Source organism: Lepus europaeus, chromosome X, assembly GCF_033115175.1.
Source record: "Lepus europaeus isolate LE1 chromosome X, mLepTim1.pri, whole genome shotgun sequence".
NCBI lineage: Eukaryota > Metazoa > Chordata > Mammalia > Lagomorpha > Leporidae > Lepus > Lepus europaeus.
Genome location: NC_084850.1, coordinates 127332468 through 127358636, shown reverse-complemented (window position 1 = coordinate 127358636; position 26169 = coordinate 127332468). Strand labels below are relative to the sequence as shown.

General features: G+C 34.5%; 1 protein-coding gene across 6 annotated transcripts in view; it reads left to right on the top strand.

Annotated features, from left to right (window-relative positions):
* The window catches only part of CNKSR2 (connector enhancer of kinase suppressor of Ras 2), a 316326-nt gene that overhangs the window by 151818 nt on the left and 138339 nt on the right, over nucleotides 1-26169 (top strand). For all 6 annotated transcript variants that reach the window (XM_062183975.1, XM_062183974.1, XM_062183973.1 and 3 more), the window contains exons 6-8: nucleotides 5403-5522; nucleotides 13477-13536; nucleotides 19523-19591. In XM_062183975.1, the coding sequence (XP_062039959.1) occupies nucleotides 5403-5522; nucleotides 13477-13536; nucleotides 19523-19591 (249 nt within the window). The remainder of the gene's footprint in view (nucleotides 1-5402; nucleotides 5523-13476; nucleotides 13537-19522; nucleotides 19592-26169) is intronic.

The following is a 26169-nucleotide window of genomic DNA, read 5'->3' as shown; positions in this document are numbered from 1 at the left end:
ATGGATGCAGTACTGGTTTGTGTGTATGTGCTATACTTATTGTTATTTCAGAGTGCATTCTTTCTACTTATAAAAAAAGTTTATTGTAGAAATTGTGACATTTTATGTTGGTAGAAGCTTCAAAGATCTCATATTTCCCACATCTCTTAATTGCATTAAGAGGCCACATTGAGGGGTTGGCCTGTACTACCCAAGTTTGTGTACGTACTGTAATGTTTAGATAATTATGAAGTCAGCTAATGTTGTATTCCTTAGAAAATAAGTTATTAAGGGACACATGACTATATATAAAATATAGTATTTAGAAGAGAATATGCAAACTTTCAATTCCAGGATTAGTGCATGATCTATGAATTATATTAATTCTATTTGAAGTTAATATAAACTATCAAGAGGAAAAATCAAAACAATACCATTAAATCCAGCATATGGAATGCTTCTGTCAAAAGTTTCTTAAAACATAGCCAACTCTGTCTGTTAATTGTAATTTAGTGCTGTTCATCCTTTGTCACCATCGTGGGTAGCTTGTAACAGAATCCAGAGTTATTTGTAACATTTATGTTACCTTTAGCTTTATTTATGAAATAGTATTTATTGACTATGATTTTATGTTCAATTTTTTTCTTCTGTTTTTAAGCTAAAGATAAATAGAATTTGAAACCCTTAAGTATAAATATTACAAAAATTTCTTCTTTATACAGTGGCCACAAGTCATCTTCTAGCTAAAGTACAGTTGTCTTTTTGCTTCTAAAATTGCTTTAAGTTTTCCCAGAAATCCATGTCTTCCACAGTGTCAGTCGAACTATCCATTTTCTAATCTGAATTCTAAGTTGGAACACTTGAAGGCCCATCTTCCATTTTATTATACTGTGTAGTTTAAATATGTTATATAGCATCCATCTAACATACTCATTGATTTTAAACAATACAAAATGAAATTAATCAAAAACAGAAGTTGAGATCCAAGAATTGAAATAGAGAAACACAATATTAAGAATTCAAGTCCTTTTGCCAAGTCAGTGACCTTGTTCTACTTACTTAGCCTTGTTCTCTTCTCTGTTTAATGGCTGTAATAATACCTACTTTAAGGAGTTTATATAAGGATAAATGAGATAATGAATGTGAAGTATTTAGCATTGTGCTAGGCATATGGTAGATGCTCTGCAAATTATATCAAATGACATATTATAAATCATTTTTCTTGCTACATTATAGTTTTTTTCTAGAGTACACTCTTATGTAGTAACAGATGATAGTATGTTTTAAGATAACAACATAAAACACCTCATATGATTTCACTGAATAAATACCAATGACCACATTTACTTTTTATCAGAGTATTATTGTTAAAGAATTTCCCTGGAACTTTGTTGCAGTATGCTTAATGTTGAGTTCCCTGCAGTGGCTTGATGTATGATGCAGTAATAAGTATAGAATTTGCATATAGAACGAGGCCATTTTATACCGCTTTTAATTGGCTCATTTAGTCAAGTGCCAAATGCTATAATGTAACGGTTTTAATTCATTGTCTCTAAAACAGACAGCAAGGTTATATTGGTGTTTCTTTTCTAATACTTTATATTTTTCTCAAGATCTTTAGTCTTAAATTTTGGTAGCTTTGCTGGTAAAGTCAGTGTTCTACTCACCTTTTGTATTCCCAACAGCACCTAGCACATAGCAGGCATTTGGCAAACATAATTACTCAAGAAGAATCTGGAAACATGCTTTGCAACTTAATGTAGTGGACTTAGTTGGTATTTTCTTTTTCCTGAAATGTCTGTAGTCTAGTACTCCTGCCTTTCCTCCTACCCCACTTGTAAATGCTACCAGTGACTGAATAGGAGGGCCACTATTGCTCACTAGCATTGTGTTATATGAGGCCCTGAATGTTGTAATTTACACATCTCAAGCCATGTATATATACCAGTTACTTTATCATTTATTTATACATTGAACTCTTTTGACATATTCTTCAATTGATACGAACTTCAAAAGATTTCTTTTAGCATATTTATTTAGTAACCTGCAGATTAGCCTGTAGTCCAAGTATCCTATATAGAAATCCTTCAGAATTAATGTTATCTCCTCCATTGAGATAAAGAGAAAATAAGAATAAAAATATGACCTCATAGAGAAGGAAAGAAATAGTTTAAAGATTTAAATATCATAAAATGTTTTTCTTCCTGTCAAAAGTAAAATTTTAACTGCAGCCAGTTTTTGTATATGTACTGTCATTTTGTGCTTTCTCTATCACTGCTGATGAACATTTTCAGGAGAATAAAAGCACACATACACATAGAAAATGGGATCTCAAGATGTGCTACATATTTTGTTAGACCCAGTGCAAAATGGAAATGCCTAGCACCTTGTTTAAAAACAGCTAAGAATTCCAAGGCAGCAGTGACAGAATATAAAACCCAGTGTAGATCCTTGTATGACTGCCCAGGTCACACTTACACAGAGCTGGCCTAATTGGGTTTCCTATTTCCAGGGAATGGTCTTCCTGTTGGCACATTGCCTAGAAACTCTTGAGGGTAAATACCTTTATTGTAACAGGAAGCATTTAGACTTGAACATCAGAGAAAGTAAAAAGATGTGAACTCTCCATTAAGACCAGGAAACTAGGTTGGCCAGTGTGATTATTGATCATTGTAAGATGGTCAACAAGGTTATGAAATTAAGAATAATTAAATAATTCATCCCACAAGAAAGGATTGGGCCCACAGAAGATAGAGAACACAGCAGGGAGAAAAGTAAGCATTTTTTTAGTGTCTTTGTGTAGCATCTTATTGGACTTATTTTTAGTATGTTACCATGTTTTAGCATGTAAACCATATTTAAGTAATTTTTTTCAACCTGCTTTCATTTTCTAGCTGAATAAACAGCCTCAAGGATACAAAATAACTTAATTACATTCACAGGAGTCATTGGCAATGTGGTGATTGTGCACAAATGTCTTCATATCAAGGCTTTGTTCTTTCCATGGGTAGTAGTATTATGTGGCTATTGTCTTTGAGGGGCTGATAACCACAGTAAAAGAACACCCTTGAGAAGCAGATGCAAACAGCACAAGTGTGATTATAAAGGAAGTTTCAGCCTAGCAATTTCTGTAAGTAAGAGGAAACTTAGCCCAACACAGACAGACTATGGAACAAGGACAGTTCTGTAAATAAAAGGAAACTCCTTATCCTGACCAGATAAAAAGGAAACTGTTTCCCTTATAGTATACTAACACAATGATCACAAAACATGTTGGTGATGGACAGTAGGTAACAACTTGATTGTTGCAAAATATGAGTTCCCCTTAAGATAAAGATTTTTTTTAAATCTCAAGTAATGGAAACCAGGCTTCAGTAAGTACAATGAGATTCTGAAGCATTGGAAGGCCATCATATTTCATTTGCGAAGCTTCATCATTCATGTCCTGCTTTCTTCATGGTATTACCATGTTTACATATTAACCATATAATTATGAATGTAAAACATATTTTACTTACCTGACTAAAGCACTGGGTTTCTGGCCTTATTCAACCTACTCTATTAAATGTTAAACTTTATTTGCTCTTTAATTCATTCAACTAATATACTGAGTGCCTTATATATTCTGTAATCTGTCTACCTGGTGTGGATGGTAGGTGGGATGAGGAAGAGAAGTCAGAGATGACTTGAACATGAAGATATCTATCATACAGCTTCAGACTGTTCATAGACTGCAAAGAAAGCAAAATTTAGGAAGTACCAAATTTGGCCTAGAGGATATAGGAAACATTTTACAAATATAATTTGAACAAGAAAGTCTAGACAGTTAAGTAGGAAGAGTCTATCAATTAGACATGAGAGATCCCTCTTTCTGGACCTTGGTCAGATTTTTTTTTTTTTACTTAACTGTTCTTAAAGTAAGCGACATAAATATTTTTGGTATTATTTAATTCAGTTCAACCACATGACTCTCAAGAAGTTCCCCAGATTAATAAGATCATTTAGGGACAATCATTTTAGGTGTGATGAATCAAATAAAAAAAAAATATGAGTAACACATAACCAAAACTTTCATGAGTACTATCATACAAGGAGACTTCAAAAGGGTTTGTGGAAAATGGAATTAAAAGCTGTTTATTTTGGTGCAAATAAATTTTGAAATCCATGTATTGTTTTTTAATAACATGCATTTTACTGAACCTTTTTAAAACTAGTTATATAGTTATACATAAATAAAACTATAGATGTGTTATGTGAATGTTTACATACATTTTTATCTGCATACCCTCTTATACAGATTTTTAAAGATTTATTTACTTATTTATTTGAAAGGCAGAGCAACAGAGAGAGAGAGAGAGAGAGAGAGAGATCTTACATCTGCTGGTTTATTCCTCAAATGGCCACAACAGCCAGTTCTGGGCCAGGTGGAAACCAAGAGCCAGGAATTCCAACCAGGTCTCCGACATGGGTGGCAGAGACCCAAGTACCTGGGCCATCTGCTGCTGCCTTCCCAGGAGCATTAGTAGGAACCTGGATCAGAAGTAGAGTACTTGGGAATGAAACTGGTGCTTGAATATTGGATTCTGGCATTCAAACAGTGGCATAACCCACTGAATCCAAATGCAAACCTCTTTTATACAGACTTTACAGAATAAAATGCCATATGTCCCATATCCAGCCTGGATTTGCTGATCCAGTCACCCTTGTGCATGCCTGCACGTCCCTCAGTAATTGTGGTCAGCTGGAGGAAGGGTCATAGAGTAGCTCTTCCAGGAACTCTCACGTTGAGAGTAAGCTCTTCAGAGCAGGAGATGGGAGGAAACAGCGTCACCCTCTTGTCTGACAGGGAAAGAAGAGCTCAGAAAGTGGATGTACTATAGGAGGTGGAGAAATGAGGGAGAGAGACTCCTGTAGCCTGGGAAGCTGCTGGATGGAGGTTGGAACCCAAGCTTGAGGCTCCCTGCTAATGCACCTGTGGAGGAAGATGGCCCAAGCCCTTGGCCCATGCCACCCATGTGGGAGATCCAGATGGAGTTTCAGGCTTCTGGCTGCAGCCTGGCCCAGCTCTGGCTTTTCTCTCTGCTATGGCCTAGGAAAGCAGTGGAAGATGTTCCAAGTCCTTGGGCCCCGGCATGCACGTGGGAGACCTGGAAGAAGCTCCTGGCTCCTGACTTCGGATTGGCACAGTGCCAGCCATTGTGGCCAGTTGGGGAGTGAGCCAGTGGATGGAAGACCTCTCTTTCTCTCTGCCTATCCTCTCTCTGTGTAACTCTGACTTTCAAAATAAATAAATCTTTAAAAAAAATAAAATACCAATTGCTTTCTTGTTTCTTTTTCCTTGTAAAAAAATGTAGCAAATGGTGATTTGTATGCTACTTATAACATGTGTTTACAATAACTCTTTTTCTTTTTTTTGCTTCCAGTGTAAAACTCTTTCTGGAGTTTGTGACCATATCATATCCCTGTCATCAGATCCTCTGGTTTCACAGTCTGCTCACCTGGAAGTGATTCAGCTAGCAAACATCAAACCAAGTGAAGGGCTGGTAAGAGATACTATGTTTATCAAAGCCACCATCCATCAGCAGACAGCTAATCGTGTAGGCAAAGCAGTATCCAATTATGGAAGTTTATGTTTCTCAACAGACACTGAGCATTTTGGTATTATTCTCCTAGAAGAGTTAAGGTAGTAAAAGTCTGTCATGATAAGAAGCTTTATAAAGATAAAATGAAGGAGAATTAAAAAATGGTGATTTCTGAATTATCCTGTTTAATTTGATATTCATTTAGCTTTGAATGCATTCCTTAAGATAAGAATTTTATGGGGTGAACTGTATCAGAGTACCTGTTTTAAATACCTGGCTCTGGTTCCTGACTCCAGCTTCGTACTGATGAGGGCCCTGAGAGGCAATAATGACGGTACAGGTAATTTGGTTCCTACCACCCATGTGGGAGACCTGCATTGACTTTATGGCTCAGGACTGTCATAGGCATTTAGGGAGTGAGCTATGAGCTGGTGAATGGAAATAAGCTCTGTTTCTTTTCTCCTGCTCCTTCTCCTCTCCCTCTCCTTTCCCTTGCTCCTCCCCCAAACCCCCATAAATAATATTTTAAGTTAAGAATTTTATGATAAATACCCACAATGTTAACTTCCCATGCAAGTAGGTATTTTGTTTGTTGTTTTACATTAGTTTGTTCTGATTTTAATAGATCTTCCTTCCCCTAGGGTGGTGAGTAAGCTAAAAAAAAAAAAAACTGATATTGTTTATCACTCACGTCTATTCTTAGAGATATTGGCAACACTGGGCTAACATCTACAAGGTATATTTTTATTATAATAAATATAATCATCTTCTATATTTTGTTCACCTGATTATTAAGTATATTGGTTCCAATTTTAACCCTAAGGGAGAATTTTTTTTCCAGATAAGCCTGTAGAAAGAAACTGTGTAGAACTGATATTGATGAGAGAGACGAAAAAAAAAATGGCTGGAGAAGATCTTACCTATTACACAACTACATGTTGGTTTAATGCTACAGTCTTTCTACATTCTCCTTTTTTTATTTTTATTTTTTATTTCTGACAGGCAGAGTGGACAGTGAGAGAGAGAGACACAGAGAGAAAGGTCTTCCTTTTTACCATTGGTTCTCCCTCCAATGGCCGCTACAGCCAGCGCTCTGTGGCCGGCGCACCGCACTGATCCGAAGCCAGGAGCCAGGTGCTTCTCCTGGTCTCCCATGCGGGTGCAGGGCCCAAGGACTTGGGCCATCCTCCTCTGCACTCCCAGGCCACAGCAGAGAGCTGGCCTGGAAGAGGGGCAACCGGGACAGAATCCGGCACCCCGACTGGGACTAGAACCCGGTGTGCCGGCGCCGCAAGGTAGAGGATTAGCCTATTGAGCCACGGCGCTGGCCTTCTACATTCTCCTTGAGATGATTTTACCAATTATATTTTGAGAAATAGAAATCTTGGAAACTAGCGTTAGTAATTGAATTCAATAAATATATTTAAAGATCTAAAAGCAGATTTAACTTTTTATGTGACTTGACTTTTTCGCAAAATATATCTAAAAACCTTCACTGAACACCAGTGACTTTGCAGTTTGAGATCATCTATTCTGTATAGTGACTTTTCTCCTGATATTTGGCAAATTACTTCTGGATATCCACAGTTCCTCATATTTTTGTGGCTTTTGTGGGTGTTTGCCTAGGAAAATGAAAATGAAGATAGCAGACATAGTCAACAGTGTTACATGTCATCATTGTAACCTGTAAGTGTTATATCTGACTTTATTTGGTTTTTTAGTGATTATTTCTAATATTTATAATTATGATTTTAAGTTCTTACTACACTCGTACCCGCTTTTCCATGATTTTGCTTTCTATGGTTTTTCTAACCCATAATTATCAATGGTCTTAACAATATTAAATGAAAAATTCTAGAAATAAATGATTCATAAGTTTTAAATTACATGCCATCATGAGTACAATGAGGAAATCTCATGCCTTCCCATGCTGTTTCACCCAGAATACAATTCATACCTTTGCCTATCATATTCATGCTATACATGTATGCTACTTGCCCATTAGTCACTTAGTAGCCATCTTTGTTATCAGACTATTTGTTGTGATATTACAGGGCTTGTGTTCCATTAACCCTTATTTTATTTAGTAATAGCCCCTAAACACAAGAGTAATGATACTGACAATTTGCATATGACAAAGAGAAGTAATAAGGTGCTTATTTTAAGTTAAGAAAAATGAAAGTGCACTAAGATATTTTGGGAGAGTGCATTCATACAACTTTTATTACAGTATATTGTTTTAATTGTTCTATTTTTATGATTAACCTCTTATTTGCCTAATTGCAAGTTAAACTTTAGAATAAGCATATTATATATAGAGTTTGGTAGTATCTGTTGTTTCAGGCATCCACTGGCATTATACTCCCCAAGGTTATGGGGGAATTACTGTATTCCTTTTGGTTACATAGACAAAGTCTAGTCTTATTTAAAAGAAAGAAAGAGAGAAAGAGAGAGAGAGAGACAGAGAGAGAGAGAGAGAGAGAGAGAAAAGAAAGAACCCACAGCCTATGAAATCACAGATTTTCCTTTCCATATCTCTTTCAATAGTTCTAAAGGAAAGGAAGTTCTGTAAGCATGGCACGTAGAGTTGAAAATTATGAACTAATACTACATAATATTAGACCAGAAGTCCTAACACCGAGATACAAATCACTTAGGTAAAATGTAATTATGAGAGTGACCATAGGTAGGTGAGAGAGTAAACTTAACCTCTTTGGTCTTGATTGTTTTGTAAGTAGAATGTGGGAGCACAGGAGCAGATCACACCTAAAGCTCATTTTAACTTTCTAAGTCTGTAGTTCCTAAGATGGTGTTCTGGGCCGGCGCTGCGGCTCAATAGGCTAATCCTCCGTCTGCGGTGCCGGCACACCGGGTTCTAGTCCCAGTCGGGGCGCCGGATTCTGTCCCGGTTGCCCCTCTTCCAGGCCAGCTCTCTGCTGTGGCCCGGGAGTGCAGAGGAGGATGGTCTCTCTCTTTCTCACTGTCCACTCTGCCTGTCAAAAAAAAAAAAAAAAAAAAAAAGATGGTGTTTTGAGAAAAGAGCCTGATTTTGACCCTCTAATCTCTACTCAGATCATGGAAGGAAATAAGCCTGTTAACTTAATCAAGACAGTGCTAATAAATGGACTTTATGAAATTTTGATTTTTATAAAGATATAATTCTGGACAAGTCTTTTATTATTTAAAAGAGGGAGATCAGAATCTGCTCTTTGAAACAGTTATGAGCTTAAAATGCAAAGCACAAGATTTATTTCCATAGTCTGGGAAAGATCTGGAAGAGAAAAAAGAAATAGAGGACTATCATTTCTATCATTTGCCAGGTATTTTCCTTATAACACTGTAGAGTAGGTATTAATTTTCTAATTTTATAAATGAGAAAATAGAATTACAGATCTTTACCAATTTGTTCTCTATCAGATAGGTAGTAAAAAATAGAAGTAGAGTTGAGCCCAAGTAATTCTACATGGAGTATATGTGAACAAATCAAATTATCCCACAATCAAATTTGAAATTGCTAAAGGTGTGAGAAACTTATGAAGATAACTTTAAAAATATTACTAATATTACTACTTAGAGAAATTCATCTATAAAAGACACTTGACAACATTTCATGGGAACAATATTTCAAAGATAGGAAAAGAAAAACCGTAAATGTTGAATATTAATACAATGAGTACAGTATAAAATTGTTGTAATTCATGTCAAAGGGGAAAGGACTGGAGATTTTGCATGTATTATTCCACTATCATTTTAAAATTCAATCACTTTAAGCTTAATTATATTTGAAATAAGTAGGTTTGAGGATCCTCCCTCTTTCAGATGATTATTTTTTATTTTTTTAGCAATTTTATATTCACATATAATACGTATGGGGTACAGTGCACTAATTTAACATATTTAAACCTTGGAAACTGATCATATCAGATAACTAGCCTTTCCTTTTTTCTTACATTTTCTCTGTGTTTGGAACCCACTGGTTCCTCTATTGCAGCTTTTTATCCAAATATAATGCATGATCATTAACAGTAGTCACCCTAATGTACTTCAGAACTCCAAAACCCATTACATTACCTTCAACCAATTGTATTTTGGTTCCCATTATCCAGCCTCTCCCATGCTTCCTCCCTCTAGTTTCATCCTTTATAAAGAATGGTGAGAACATGCTTCATTATGATTAAATCATATGAAACTTACTTCTACATTGTTTTTCAACAGCAATTGAAATAAAAGATGGAAAATAAGAGCTATTGGAACAAATCAATACTGGATCAGAGCCAAGAGCTAAGTGGAATAGAGAATAAGGGGCTGGAGAGCATCCTTAGGGGAAGCCTTTTGGCTTCAGAAGGCTCTTTTTCTATTTAGTACTTGGACTAAGTCCCAATATGCCTTATTATACCAACTTGACTGTGAGGTTGCTTTGGCTCTTGTTGGTTAACCAACATCTGGGGACAGAACGAAACAAATGTCATTTTGGCAAGCTGAGCAAAAAGGGAGCTGTTCAAGTCTGCTCCAGAATTAATTAACTGTTTCAAAGAAAAAAGGAGGAATGAAGGTTTTGATGAAAAGGTAGGCCATATTTGTCTCAGTTCCCAAAAAATACATTTGAATTACATGTCCTCCTGCTGTTAGCCCTTTCTCAGAGGTAAGCAAGTAATCAGATATATTTCTGTGGACTCCTCATCACTTAGAAGATGATTAATTTGAAAATTCTCCAAGAAACTTCTTTCTTCTCTTTTTTTGGTACTTGACTTTTCGCTATTTTTCTCATTAGTACTACCAGAAGGATATAAAAGGGATGAATAAGTCAGTTTTGGTTCCTAAAATCAGTTATAACAAATTGTTTATTGATACTAAAAATAAAAATGTTACATAAAATTGAATGGGTTCATTCTTATATAATTTTTTAGTTGCACTTTATTTCTGTTATTGCTCGTGACTATAAGTCTAGAATTGAACTCTATGCACATCAGTAGATACATCTGAAAACAGTTGAAAAGTATTTCATCTGAAAAATTAGCTTTAATATTATATTTATAACATTATTATGATACAACCTTCTTCCTGTCACTTCTAAATATGTGCAGTAGCTTGCAGTTATAGGTTTTTAAAATTCTTCACATGTAATAATTACACACAAATATGAGATTACTTCAAAAAGTTTATAGAAAAACATAACTAAATTTTATTTGGTGCAAAAAAAATTGAAATCCATGCAAGTTTTTTCACAGTATGCATTTTCATGAAATTTTTGAAGACTCCTTGTATTATTTCCTAGTTAGAAGTAGATTATTGCCATGATTTTTTATTATCCAACTATTTATAATCTTTTCTATACATGTTTGTTGGGATACTAACCACTTATGGGACCATTGGAAATCTTTAATTCATAAGCAGTATAGCAATGTTGAAAGAAATGTGGAAATACAATCAACTTCTACTTGAACAGATATGTGATTAAAACAAATCTGTAAAATATCAAATCCAATTATTTTCAATTTATTTCATGTACTACATATGTGCTTCTCTTTTTGAATAGATGTTAAACAGTGAGTGTTTGACTTTAATATCGAAAGATACCAACTATTATGTTTTAATAGGAAAAGTTAATTAATTTAGCTCTCCTCACTTTTAGGAAATCCTTAAATCAGGAGCCTAGTAATTGAGAGTAGACTCTGGAGTCAGACCACCCAGGTTTGAAATCTGACTTCATCATGTATGGCAGATTCCTTGTCCTCTCTATACCTCAGTTTCAAGCTATTGTGATATAATGTAAGATACTTAAAACAGTCCTTGACATACTGTAACACATATTAGTGATGGTAATAGGTAATAATGGATAATGATTATTTTATTGTTTTATATGTTCAAGCAATATATATTCTTTCTTTTAATGTCTTTTTCTACTTTATCCTCTCACAATCCTTCTATGTAAAAAACAAAAACAACATTTAGTGCCTGCCTCTTAGAAATATATTTTAAGATTCTTTATTAATTTGTTGTAGTCTTATTTTTCACTAGGGAGATATTTGTCAGAATCTTGTCCTCTTCTAAGTTTTATACTAATACTGTATTTAACTTTGGTTGAATAATGGTGTAACTATTAACTTCAAATTTAAATAGGTTTATATGCCAGTCAGTGGAGTAAAGTTTAATATTACCATGAGCTTATAGCAAGGAATTACTGGCCAATATGTTAATTTATTTCTGTTTGTAGTTTTTGTGGCTATTTATTTCATAAAAAGTGGTAAACTTTCATTTAAGAAACCAGAGTTCACATATAAGTGGTCATCTTTTAAAAATACACTCATCCCATTTCACTTTAGAGACCCAGGGTCAGCCATTTTTGGAACTGATAGCATTTTGGACATACAACATTAGTAAAATGACTTTTTAGAATTAAATCTTTGGCCGGCGCCATGGCTCAACAGGCTAATCCTCTGCCTAGTGGCGCCGGCACACTGGGTTCTAGTCCCGGTCGGGGCGCCGGATTCTGTCCCAGTTGCCCCTCTTCCAGGCCAGCTCTCTGCTAAGGCCCGGAGTGAAGTGGAGGATGGCCCAAGTGCTTGGGCCCTGCACCCCACGGGAGACCAGGAGAAGCACCTGGCTCATGCCTTCGGATCAGCACACGTGCCGGCCGCGGCAGCCATTGGAGGGTGAACCAACAGCAAAGAAGACCTTTCTCTCTGTCTCTCTCTCTCACTGTCCACTCTCCCTGTCAAAAAGAAAAAAAAAAAAAAAGGAAAAAAAAGAATTAAATCTTACCCAGTTATTTCTCAATAGTTTCATACCATGGACTTCATTGCTTCTTTTTTATCTTTTACTTTCAATGAAATTAGATATATATTCAGGTATTTAAGTATTAACGTAAAGATATTCCTTATATTATACTAATTGTTTTCTTTCCATAAGTATTAAATGTATACTTTTTCTGCATTGGTATTGTTGATTATTGTCAAACATATTACATTTCAGCTTTGAAGTTAAATAAAATTACTTTTTATTAAATCAGTATTTTGTAATGAAAAGCATTTGAGTAGGTAAATTACCAGTAATTTTTCTCCAAAACAGAATTTAAAAGGGAAAAAACTCATTCACTAAATCACTTATTTTTTTTCTTATTTACTTAGGCTATTTAATATTTAAAATACAAATCCTTTATTGTAATGTTAGTCCTTTAAAATTCCATTGTGATCCATAATTTAAAGTTTTAATTTGCTATTACAATTTGTAAAGTTTCAGCATTTCTGGATAATTTTTCAACTTTCATGAAGCTTTTCCTTAAATAGCTTTCTATCAATATAAAATAAATGTTGCCCACTTTATCGGGGGAGATTGCCACACCATTACCCTTTAATTACTAATGTAGAAATAATTGGAAATTATTAAAATTTTATCAATAAGAAATGAAGGTAGATATATAGGATATTACAAAATAGGAAAACAAGGTTTGCACAAATAATATTTAATTGTTCTTCTAGCATTAGTTAGCTATGGTTGAAGTGCCTCTGTAATAACTTAATTTTTATTGTGTAGCATACATCAAATAAAACAAGCTAATACCATAGCAATATTTGAATTTCCCATGTAACTTTTATTTTGCCACACTAGCATAGTACAGACTTTGAAAGTTGTGAGGTATGTTCTTTCTTCAAAGTACTAAATCACCATGATGCATTTTATAAGTCTCAAAGGTAATTCACTTATCAAGTATGGTTTCTTTGAAGAAATTTGAGAAATTAGAACTTTCAGGTACTAATTTCTCACCAACTTAAAGCCAGCATTGTGAAGCATGGATCATCCCTGGGACATGTGGCAATTTTAATTTGATAGAGTAATTTTTTTGTAAGTGAGATTATAATGTGCTTGGAAATATTCCAGTGGCTTCACTTTTTTTCTGATGCTGTCTTTTTCTTAGGGTATGTATATTAAATCAACATATGACGGCCTCCATGTAATTACTGGCACCACAGAAAATGTAAGTATTGTAACATTTCAAAGTGTGGAGTGTGATTTTTTTCCCTTTTATTGTTAAACAACTTATGTATCTTAAATGACTGAGGTTGACGTCTGAAAGTATGATCAGATGGGAGATATTAAAGACTTACTAAGTTTTTAGGTGCTGTTTTAATTAGAATTCTAAGCATTTTGTTTGGTTACTTTAAGTAAATCAGGTATTTTCTATTCATGGCCAAAGATTTGTCTTTGTTCAGTATTTTCTGCTTCAGGACAAGTTATTGTGGCACCTAAAAGAATCCGCTTCTGTCTGTCAAATGGGTTATTTTAAGAGATAATTCATGGGACAAAGAAACATTAGAGAAAATCAGGTTTTCTGAATACTTACCTTATAATTCAATTTACTTCAATAGAAGGGCAGCAAGGTGTAACTGAGTAGTTTTCACAGCAGGGTTCCTGGATCAGCTGGGTAACTCCTTTGAAAACTTGCTTCATATGCAAATTGTCAGGCCCTACTCAAATCCCACTCAATCAGTCTAGGAACCCTTCTGCTGCACTTTTAAAAATTTTTCAATTTCAATTTTTATTTAGTTTTTGATTCAATGTGCTTTTTTAAAAAAGATTTATTTACTTATTTGAAAGGCAGAGTCACAGAGAGGCAGAGGCAGAGAGCGAGCCCATCTCCTGGTTCATTCACAGATGGCCACAAGGGCCAGAGTTGCACCAGTCAGACATCAGGAGACAGCAGCTTCTTCCAGGCTCCCACAGGGGTGCAGGGGCCCAAAGGCTTTGGTTTTCCACTGCTTTTCCTAGGCCATAGTGGAGAGCTGGATTGGAAGTGGAACAGCCTGGACTGGAAACCCACACCCATGTGGGATACCAGCACTGCAGGCAGAGGAGGCTTTACCTGCTAAGGCACAGCACGGGCCCATTGTGGATACAATTCTAAGAACACAGTGATAGTCCCTTCCCCCCTCCCTCCCTCCTTCTTTCTCTCTCCCTCCTTTAGTTTTTAAGATAACATTTTAAATTTACATTACAGTAAAAAGGCCAAATAAGAAGTTTAACAAGTAAAAAAGCAAAAAGAGGCTAGTTTAGTCTGCTTTTTAAAAGATTCTCTTTTAACAGGTGATTCTGAGGCACTCTAAGACTTGAGAATCTTGTAACCAGTAGGTCAGAAGTCCCTAGGCATAGATCCTACAACCAGTTCTGCATCTTAATAGCACTGTAATTTTTGGCAAGTCACTGAATCTCTGATTGCTTCAGTTTCTTCAACTATAAATTTTAAATGAGTTATCTGCACTGCATAGCCCACTAGATTGTTGCGAAAATCAAATAAACTAATAAGTAGGAAAAACTGTGGAATGGAGAACAAAGCTGTGTTCTATATACACAAATAGGAAGTGATCATGTTGAGCATTAACAGAATCAGTAAAATAATTTATTGTCCCTGCATTTGGTAATCCCATATTCCCATTCTATTCTTACATTACCAAATGCTGATATTTGAATTTATTTTTTCTTTTAGAGATTATGACAAATCATATATTTATGCTGTGTTCCTTTAAAGACTGAGGTACAATGAGTTTCCTCTCAAGTTCTGATCTCAGCATTTTACAGGCATTTTCTTTTTAAAATTGTTACCGGAGAAATTGCAGGGTTCTTGTCTTCGCGCAAGAAAGAATTCAGGCGTGAGACAGAGAGTAGTGGGAGGTAAAATAGCAAGGTTTATTAAGAAGGAACATCTGTAAGGACGGATGGGCACCTCTCCAGACAGGACCTGAGAGAGAGTGCCCAGTCCCTCAGACTGGGGGAGGGGGGGGCTGCATGGGTGAGTGGAGAGTACACCTGGCCAGGCCAGGCCAGGCCAGGCGGGCAACTCAGCAAAGATGCAGAGAGCTGAGCGCGCAGTCCAGTTGAGGCTGGGGGTTTTAAGGAGATGGGTCTTGCTTCCCCACCTCTGCTCCTCTTGGAACAAAGGGCTTTTTGGATGTAAATAGAAAAACTTCTCTTGAAGGTCTGAAACAAAGGACTTTATGGATGCAAATGTTATCAGACCTGAGGAAGCAAGCAGGGTGTTTGAGATGCAGATACTGGGCTGCACCTGGGAGATTGTGGAAGATTTATCAGGCAGGAAGCAGGAGGGGTGAGGGCCTCCACCTGGCAGGTTATCAGGTAAAAGGGGGCAGGGCAGGCAGGATGCGAAATCTGGGCTTCCCCTGAAACATTGTTAGGATGACTTTGAGATGCAGATACATATAGATGTCTTCTCTTTAGGCCTGTCACACACACATAAGCTCATAACTGACTTCCTACCTAACAAAATCAACATTCTCTTGATCTAATTCACTATTTTAATTACTGAAATTTACCCCTGCTTTTTTTTTAAAAAAAAAAAAAGAAGAGATAAATATACATTGAATTTGAATCATTGTAGCAGCTTCACATTTGTGTTATGGGGATCAAAAAATCATTTTGTTATGAGAAAATGGCAGTGAAGAAATTATTGTTTATTAAAATCAAGGACCTCCAGCCAAAGTGGCCGGGGGGGGGGGTGCTTCCAAGAGAGGAAAGAACCCCAAAAGGCTCCCATAGCATTCCAGTTTTTAAGCACAATTTGGAAGGAAAAAAAAAAAAAGAAACTTGACAATCAGATTGGCATTCAGTTACCTGGCAGGGACAAAAACCCAGCAAAAGGCCTGATTTACAATTCTCTATCCTGTCTGGCTTGCTCTTGATAAAACAAAAAACCATCCAGAAGCTGTGAGCTCAGGAAGATTCCAAAGGGAGGAGGGTTGCCTGTTTGTTCTTGCTGAAGATAAAGTTTTGGGGAAGGAAGCAATATTTTACACCCCAGATTCCATTGGGATCCCCTGACTACCTATTAACCCATTTGACTCCTCACAATTTCAACTCACATGTGAACAATTTAAAAATCTTAAATACAGTAAGGTCCGGCGCCGTGGTTTAACAGGCTAATCCTCCGCCTTGCGGCGCTGGCACACCTGGTTCTAGTCCCGGTTGGGGTGCCGGATTCTGTCCCGGTTGCCCCTCTTCCAGGCCAGCTCTCTGCTATGGCCCGGGAAGGCAGTGGAGGATGGCCCAAGTGCTTGGGCCCTGCACCCACATGGGAGACCAGGAGAAGCACCTGGCTCCTGGCTTCGGATCAGCGCGATGAGCCGGCCGCAGCGGCCATTGGAAGGTGAACCAATGGCAAAAAGGAAGACCTTTCTCTCTGTCTCTCTCTCACTGTCCACTCTGCCTGTCAAAAATAAAAAAATAAAAATAAATAAAAAAATCTTAAATACAGTAAGATGCTACAAACTGTACTCTTGCCACTGACCATCCTCATTTATTTGCATATTTTTTCTTTTTTTTTAAAGATTTGTTTATTTTAAAGATTTATTTATTTATTTGAAAGTCCGTTACATAGAGGGGAGGCAGAGAGAGAGGTCTTCCATCCACTGGTTCACTCCCCAATTGGCCACAATGGCCAGAGCTGCACCAATCCGAAGCAAGGAGCCAGGAGCTTCTTCCAGGTCTCCGAGGCAGGTGCAGGGGCACAAGGACTTGGGCCATCCTCTACTGCTATCCCAGGCCATAGCAGAGAGCTGGATCAGAAGTGGAGCAGTGGGGTCTGGAACTGGTGCCCTTATGGGATGCTGGTGCTTCAGGCCAGGGCATTAACCCACTGGGCCACAGTCCTGGCCCTCCATATTCTTTTTTTTCATGCATGTATTCATTGGTTCATTAAATAAGCCTCAGTTTCATGTGTGTTATGTTTCAGGTATGATGCTAGGTATTGGAATAATTTTTTTAGAATGAACTAGCTGGCTACCATTTAAAGAGTACATAACAAGGAGGGGTTCGTTTGTATAAGCAGATAGTGAAATTTGCTTAAATGGATAAAGGATATAATACTAAATGTGCCCAAGTGAAATCAGAGAAGGACTCACAAAATTGGCAATTATCTGTATCTTGAAGGAAAAAAAAGTTAAGTGCTATTCTTTGCTTGTATTGATTACTTAGTATATTCAACTCTTTTTAAAATTATTTATTTACTTAAAAGGCAAAGAGACAGACAGATCTTCTGTCTGCTGGTACACTCCCCAAATGCCTGCAACAGCTGAAGTTCAGCCAGGCCAAAATCAAGAGCCAGGAAGCCAATCCAGGACTCCCACATGGGTGGCAGGAACCCAAGCACTTTAGCCATCACCACTGCCTCCTAAACTGGAACTGGACATGGAACCAAGACCCAAATCCAGGCACTCCAATACGGAATGTGGGCAACCCAAGTGTCTTTAAGTGCTGAGCCAAATACCTATAGGGATACTCAGTAGTATTTAATAAATGTATAAGTGATGAGAGGAAAGATTGGTTCTGAGAATAGTTCGTATTTGAACCATATATTAATAGTTAATCCTTTGATTCTTTTTTTCTTGAAAAAAATTTTTTTGCTATTTTTGGTGCCCCTCAGTCATTTATGATTAGGAGATCCCTGTTCAGTCCTAGTGAAGCTGCTTACTAAAGCAGATAAGTTATTATGCTCTGCTGTACCCTCGTTTTTTACATGTAAAATTAGTGGTTTGGATAAAATGATCTTTAGGAACCTTTTTTCAACACAGAAGATCTGTAATTTATGTACATTACTCACTTTTACTTACCTATGCAAAAAGTTGTTTCAGTTTCTTTGAGTTTTGTGTAACTATCATTTTCTTTTATATTTTTCTAAAGCCATTTGATATTTTTCTTCTAAACTCTCCTTTAAAAAGATCAGTTATGGACCAAATACCACAGGGACAGATTATAGTTACAGCTCTACAGTTACATAATACTGATCTTATTTGGTAATATGTCTGCCACCGAAAGATACTTTTCAATAAATACATTATTTTCTTCTTATGACATCATTCTTGTAGTTTGGTTTATCATAGATAAATCTGTCCTTTTAGTGATATACATGTGTTATTCAACATTTAGAACCTGAGTACCATCTTATTTTGAATACTAGATGGTGACAAATAATGTTGTGAGTTTTTAAAGTATGGTCTTTTAATATTGTTCAGGATTCATATGTTTTTAAAATAATTAAAAATTGGAAGTGAATCAAAAATAAAGCAACAAAAATCGCTTTTGAAGTAATCCTATTCCAGAGTCTTAAAAGTAGTGTTTCACTTTATAGCTTCTACCAAAACATACCATCATATTACGTCTATGATTAGTAGTCACAAGGGAAGAACAAAGAATAATATTTCAAATTCAGTACCTGAGAATAAACCAATGTTAGTTTACTAAGCACATCTTAAAACTAGTGAACTTTTTTGGTTACCAGGTTGTTTTTTGTTTGTTTGTCTGTTATTTTTATTATCTTTTTATAATTAAAAAATAATGGAATTGTTACATCTTGTAGAAGTGTTGACATTTTAGTTCACTTAGAGTGGTTTTGTTGGCAAGTATGAAACATGAGAAACAACATGCTTTTATAACCAAAGAATGTTGTATAATGCACTTTTGAGCTAATTGCTATCCATATTTTAATTTGCTTTTCTAAAATATTCAAAATTGGTATTTTTGGAAAAATGAATTTCCGTTTAATTATTAGACTTCAAAACTTTGATTATATGCACATACTTGAAAATATTGATTTGCTGAAATTAATGTGAATTACATAAATAGAAAAGGTCAAAGTAAAAAAGATGATGTTTTGAAATGTATTTTTGAAGCAATTGTATAGTAGAGCCTAGCAGAGTTGTACTCAGATGCACTCAGACGTGTTATACCTTTATAACATAAATACCTCTACATTGTCTTACATTTCTATTTCCTCCATTAGCTATACCTAGAAATCTAGCAGTATATTCAATACTAATAACCATTTTTGTTGTTTTAATTCTTTGAAAATTGTAATTTTAAATCTAATTTAAGGAGGTGAATTTTTATATTGTTTTCAGAGAGGACATGCCTGATAAAATTTATGTTCTTTACCATTTATTTTATGTTAAATCCAGTCACCTGCAGACCGGTGTAAGAAAATCCATGCTGGGGATGAAGTGATTCAAGTTAATCATCAGACTGTGGTATGTATAATTACCTTAAGAGTCAGTGGGAGGAACTAATTTAAAAATTTGATAAAGCCCTAAAAGAATATGAATTAAATGAAATGTCTGTTTGTATGCAAAATAATTTCAGAGCCTTTAAAAATAACTGAATAACTTCTTATTATTCTTAATTATTTTATGGAATATAAACCATGGCTTTAAAAAGCATGAGGAAATATCAGCGGTGGTTAAGTTAGATATGCTATTTCTATATGGACAGTACAGCATACTAGTAAACACTACATGAACTGAGAAAGCACTTGTGAAATAGAAATCAAAGTGATGATGCATATAAATTTAACTTTCTGATATAACTTTTAGGACTTTCATGAATTATTTCATTACCTAGTAGATAGGTTTTCAACAGCATAGATTAATTTATCTACTTTAACATTGTTCATTGAACTGGTTGAATTTTTTTTGTTTGTTGATTTTAAACCTAGATTTAAAAAATAATAATCTTTAGTAGTTGAATTAGGTTTTCATTTCCCAAAAGAGGACTGTAGTTAGCTAAATAAATTTCTAAAACTTTCTTACCTTATGAATATCACAAATCTCTTTACACAGGAATGAATGACAATGCATTATGTGCCTATGGTAGATTTTCAAGGACTATTTGTCTGCCTAATCTTTGATTTAGAAAATGAACATTATATGCTTTTATTTTGGAGTGTTCTTTATATCTCAATTGGTTCACCTGGTTCCCCTCACTCTCTCTGCCAAAATATAGTGTGGAAAACATGAACTTAAAATAATCTGGTTGTTAACATAATAATCCACATTTAGAAAAAGTGTGTTTTTTTAAATAAATCTTTTTTAAATAAATCTTCACTAATTCTTCAGAGTGAGTAATTATTTTGTTAGACCATTTAACTTAATTTACTTTTGCATGCCCTAGTGTTAGAAGAAACTTGTGAAAAGATTAATTTTTCTAAATGATTATTATCTGAATGCAAATGCCATTTCAATTTTGACATCAAATAAACTGAGATGTTTGTTATACTTTGGAAAGGCTACTAAACACTGAGAGTTAAGCTCAGGATGTTTCTTCAATGAGTCCATTCTGTAAGTAAAGCAAAAAGTTGATGAAAGTTTAAAATATATATGCATGTATGGTTGACACTGAATAGTAGTGTTAGTAATGGGAAAAGCGTTGCCACACTATGACAGCTTTTATGACTTTCTGTTCTGATTACTAGAAATTGTATGAAACGGTTGTCATGACTGAACTCTCTTGTCCTGTAGGATAAGAATTTGGCATTGGAATAACATAGCTACTTCAGTAGACAAGCAGGTTTTCCCTATTCTAAGTTTGTACTGCCTCCCTTTGTGATTTGACCTTAACACATATGACATCTATTGAATAGTATCTCCATGAATTTCCAGTTATTCAATTCTAAAAGAATGGAAATCAGTTTCTAATGAAAATAAAATTGTTTAAAGGATACTTTTTCTGGATCAAAGATTCTGATGTTTATCAAATGAATGTGAGAATCTTTAAAAGTCTATAAACTAATAAAATCTATTTGGATTGCTAACTTTAAATATTGGGGAATATAAATACACCTTTGCATTATAAGAATAATCTAAAATATTGAAAACTCTATAGTTTGATGATTAGAAAAACTTGCTTATTGATTTTGCTCTGCAATCGGCTTAAAGCTTTAAGTAACTCATAGTAACTGTTTAAGTATCTTTTTTTTTTCTAATAACAATGACTATAGCTAACATATATTGCATTCCTACAGTGTGCCAAGCATCGTGTTAAGTATTTTACATACGTTATTTCATTTACTCTGTAAACAAATCATGCAAAGGAGGCAAATGTGGAAATCGAGACTCAGAATGATTATTTAACTCACCCACAACTCAGAGCTCTCTGACTCTAAGAGATATGCTCTTATTTTATACTCTTAAAGTATGAAATTAGCATACAAAAAGGAAAAAATCATAAGCATGTAAGTAAATCTTGTGAGAAATTAAGTGGGGTCAAGGGTCAATTAAGAAAAGAAGAATTTACATATCTAGGGTAGTGAATCATCTGAAATCTAATTAAAAATCGGTTTGAAATTTGACTTTACTGCCACTTCCTTATGCATTCCCTTCCTTCCAATCTATTACATATGTAAAACACCTATCACAAATTCTGGGCACACGTTAGTAGCTCAAAAACAATTAACTTTCCTACCCTCCCTTTTACTTGCTTCAACAATTGGGCCAGTTGGAGTACTGTTTCTTGACATACTGATACAAGCACCAAAAATTGATTTTGGGTTATAATAGAAACAGGACAATGTATTGAATTCCATGAAAATAGCCTTGCTTAAAAATATGATCAGTTACCACATTTCCTTCTTACTGTTCATGTGATAAGCATATTTATGAACGGATTATGCATTTTATTAAATGCACCAACTCTGCACTCTTTTTCTAGCTGTTGCCTGTGTTGTGGTCTATATAGTGCTTTTAACTTCTTACAAGATAATATAGAGTTGTGATGAAATGGAATTTATCTGGATTTTGCTACTATGAAAGCTTTTATGGATAGATAAGTTATTTATAATCTACAATTATTCCTTCTATTTCTACATTCATTACCGTGAATATTAAGGGTTGATTTTGATATATTAAATTTCATTAAAATATGGAGTAATATATTCTCTAATCCATTAATTTACCAGTATAGTGATACATTTTTAAAATTTGTAGCAATTTAGAATAAATTATGAAAAGCCAATGTTAAATATGTTTGGAATGATACTAACCCAGTGAGTATTTTTTCTGTAATTCTGAAATTTCCTAATATTGCAGGTAGTAATATACAATTTAAAATATGATTGTTTTCCTTTATTTAAAATACATAGAAAAAAATTGAGAATTTTCCATAAGAGTCTTAAGAAAGTTCAGTGAATCACAGATGAGTTCAAATACTATTTTGTTTAATTGCTAGTCTGGTTTACCTTCAAGATGTCCAACTAGATGTTTATGTTTCTAGTTAGTTTTTTTTAACATATATTTTCTTATTTTAAATGAAACTGGAAATTTTATGACCTTTTTCATGTTGCTATATTCTTTATTATAAGTGGCTTTTAAGCTTTTCAAATCAACATACTTCTGTGGCTGAGAAACTGTGGCTGCCAGGTAGGAAGAAGAAAAAATCAGGAACAACCAAGCAAAGCAGACTGAGTCCTAATGCATGTCTTCCCCAACACTGAAGATCCAACTTCTCAAAGGCTGCTGGAATCTCCCAAGATTTTTTTCCACTTCATCTGCCACTACATCTCTATCTCTGGGAGATATCTCGGCATAGTTTGAACCAGAAATTCTGCTGCTCTTTCAGCATGTTTTTTTTAGCTGTAGAGACTTTATAATTATTAAACATATTTGAGTATATTCCTAATGAATCTGTTAAGTTTAATGATTATACTGTTTTTTTCTGGGCAAATGTTATAAAGAGTCTATCCATACTGAAAATATATATGCTTTCTTCTTAGGAATATCATTGAAATGAGTAGCATATTTGATGGTTGACTCCAGCATTTAGAAAAAATTCCTTTTATTTTGTGTAAATATAAAAAGATACTCACTGTTATTTTGAAAGATCTTCTGGAACCTGATGGCTACATTATGACACAAATTGTTCAATAGATGTGAATGTAAAGGCTACTGGAATAGAATATAACCAGTGGGGATAGTCAAGAAGAAGATAGACTGTAGCAAGCAATCAGGATTTTAGGCACTGAGTATTAGAAATGGATAACAAATACTATAAGTTTGTGGGTTTTGTTGCCACCAAAATAGAAAACATTGTTGAGCAAGACTTGTAAAATGAGCAGAGAGAGTAGGAGAAAGGGAACCTACTGAATGAATATTGAGTCATACAGAAATTTCACTCAAACTTTATATGTCTCCATTATTTTCTCTTACTCTAACTCTGGTCTCTCATTTCTGACTCTTTACCTTCTTACTCCTTCAACCTCAGAACAACAGGAGAATGTTGTTCAAAGGGGAAGCCAACGTGAACAGAACGGATGGAAACTGGGTTGACCCATTGAAGTTCTTGTCTTCTTTTCTCTTCTCATTGTTCAGCTGCTTCCCTGGATGTCAGGAGAAAAGAGTGGTTCCCAGAGTGGAATCAGTAACATGGTACTGTCTTAACAACAGATGTGCTTCTGTCTCACAGTTTTTTAATTTACTAAGTTGTTATCTTTATTTTTTAGTTTTTCTTCTAATACAGTTTTCTTCTTTATCTTTCTCATCTCTTCTCACTTTACTATTTCTCCTCCATTCTTCACATTGGTCAGTACTCTTTATTCCTATTTTCTTTTGCTATCCTTTTTCAAACGAGAAGATATATGTCTTGTAATTCCTTATGCCAAAATATTGAAAATTAGGACCTCAAATGACAGTGTTTCTGAGGTACCCCCTATCCTTCTATAAGCACAAGATGCCACTGGAATTCAGAGATTAATTATGTTAACATCATGTTTAACACATTGCCTCGTGTTTCTGATAATAGAGTAAAATAACTGTTAAGTTTTTTAAGAAAGTGGTATTCTTAACAGAACAAATGAATTGATCTCTTTTGGATAGGGTCAAATAAAGAATCATGAAAATGGAAACAATGCATCATAGATTTCAGTTACTCTTGGTAATATTTCATCTCAGACTATCTTTATAATAGTTTATGAGAGGATCATAGACTTTTTTACTTTGCATTGAACTTGTGGCTTTGATGAAAATTTGTGGAAACTGATTGAAGTGCCACTATTGACATAAAATGTATTTCTTATTTTGCCTAAAGAAATCAATTCATTACTTCAGTGTATAGTGTCATATTTCTTTATTTTTCTGTTATTAAACTAAAATTTATTTTCATAACTCTACACTTAAAGGAGATAATTTGTATGATGCCTCAATAGGTAACTTCCCATTAACCAATTTATTTTCTTCACAGATTTTTGCATCCTGGTTCATTCCTTTTTTTTCTTATTAGCTTAATCAGGAAAAGAGTAATTATTTTTTAAATGGTTACTCTATTTTTATTATTAGAAAATATATTTCAGTGTCAATACACAGTTAATATGATCTAATTATTTTTAGATGGATTTTTTTAAAAGTTTCCTTGTAAATGATTATTTTGTGTCTAAAGTGTATCTCTTACCTGAAATTCTTATCTGCTCTGGCTTGTTAACTTATCAAGTGTGTAGCTTATTACTTATGTGACTTGCTTATCAGTATTAATCACTTCAACCCTTTTCCATATTCCTGCCAAAAAATCAAGAGTCTGCCAGCCATAATTGCCTAATCTATTTCCTATCCATAGTAGACCTGGACAATTAGTAGATAACATTTAACTACCTGATATAAAAATTATTATAGAACACTGTGTAATAAGAAATTCAATTAAAAATGACATTAATCTTAATTTTTTAGGTTATTTAGTCCTAAGATCCCAATATAGATTTCATCCACTAAATTACTATTCTGATCAGCATGGTAGCTGAAATTATAGGTAATATCACCACTCATTACTTTTATATTTCCTTGCACACTGTCCCTTCTACATTTCATTATAGAAGTTCTTAAACTAAAAATTGTTATGAGTAAATGTTTATAATGCTGTTTTTTAGCTGGATTTATGTGTTTACATACATACATATATAAGCTTTAGTTTTTGTCCTGATAAATATGGATGCATATTGCAATATTTACTAGTATTTTCAATTGAGCATATTTTTGCTTACTGCTACTAGTAATTGTTTTTTAAATTATTCATAGAAAAATTATACATTTCTAAGCATGTTACTATTTTAATACTGTGATTTTGGTTGCTCTTTAATTATTTTTGTCATTTGGGCTCCTAAATTAAACATCAGTTTTTCATAAATATATATATTTTCTCAGTTACTATATAGTAAGAGCTTTAGATTTTTAGGTAATGATGCTTTGTTTCATACCTTAGCTTTGGTGACTGGAGTCTTTTCTTTCTATTTTAAAATACATATATTGCCAATATATTTGTGAGAAAAACAGAAATAGAATATAGGAAGGAATGGTTGAAATTTAATGATTTCCGAATCTATGCAGAAATAAATTTCTTTTGAAATTTAACCTATACAAATATACTTATTAAAAGTTAGTTAAAAACCTGAATTATTATGATTCTTTTAATATATGTTACTGTTATTTTGGGGACTAAAGGTCTATGGTATGATCAGAGGTTTACCTCACAGCTTTGCTGTTTACTATCTTTGCTGTTTACTAACTTTCAGACATAATCAATTTTGTGTTTTGGAGACTTCAAAGGACTTCATAACTGATGCTGAAATAAAAGTAAAATTGGCTCTGATTTAGTTTTCTATGCCATGAATGAATGAAAACCATAAAGCCTCCAGTGTAAATCTTTGGGCTTCAGAGACCACGGCATTACTAAATACTATGTGGAAATGAGAGAATGGAAAGAGAGCTGTATATTTAAGATTCTGGATTGTGCTTATAGCTTTGGAATCATCTTATCATGGAAGCAGAGATAGCAGTGATACAAAGGATACTGT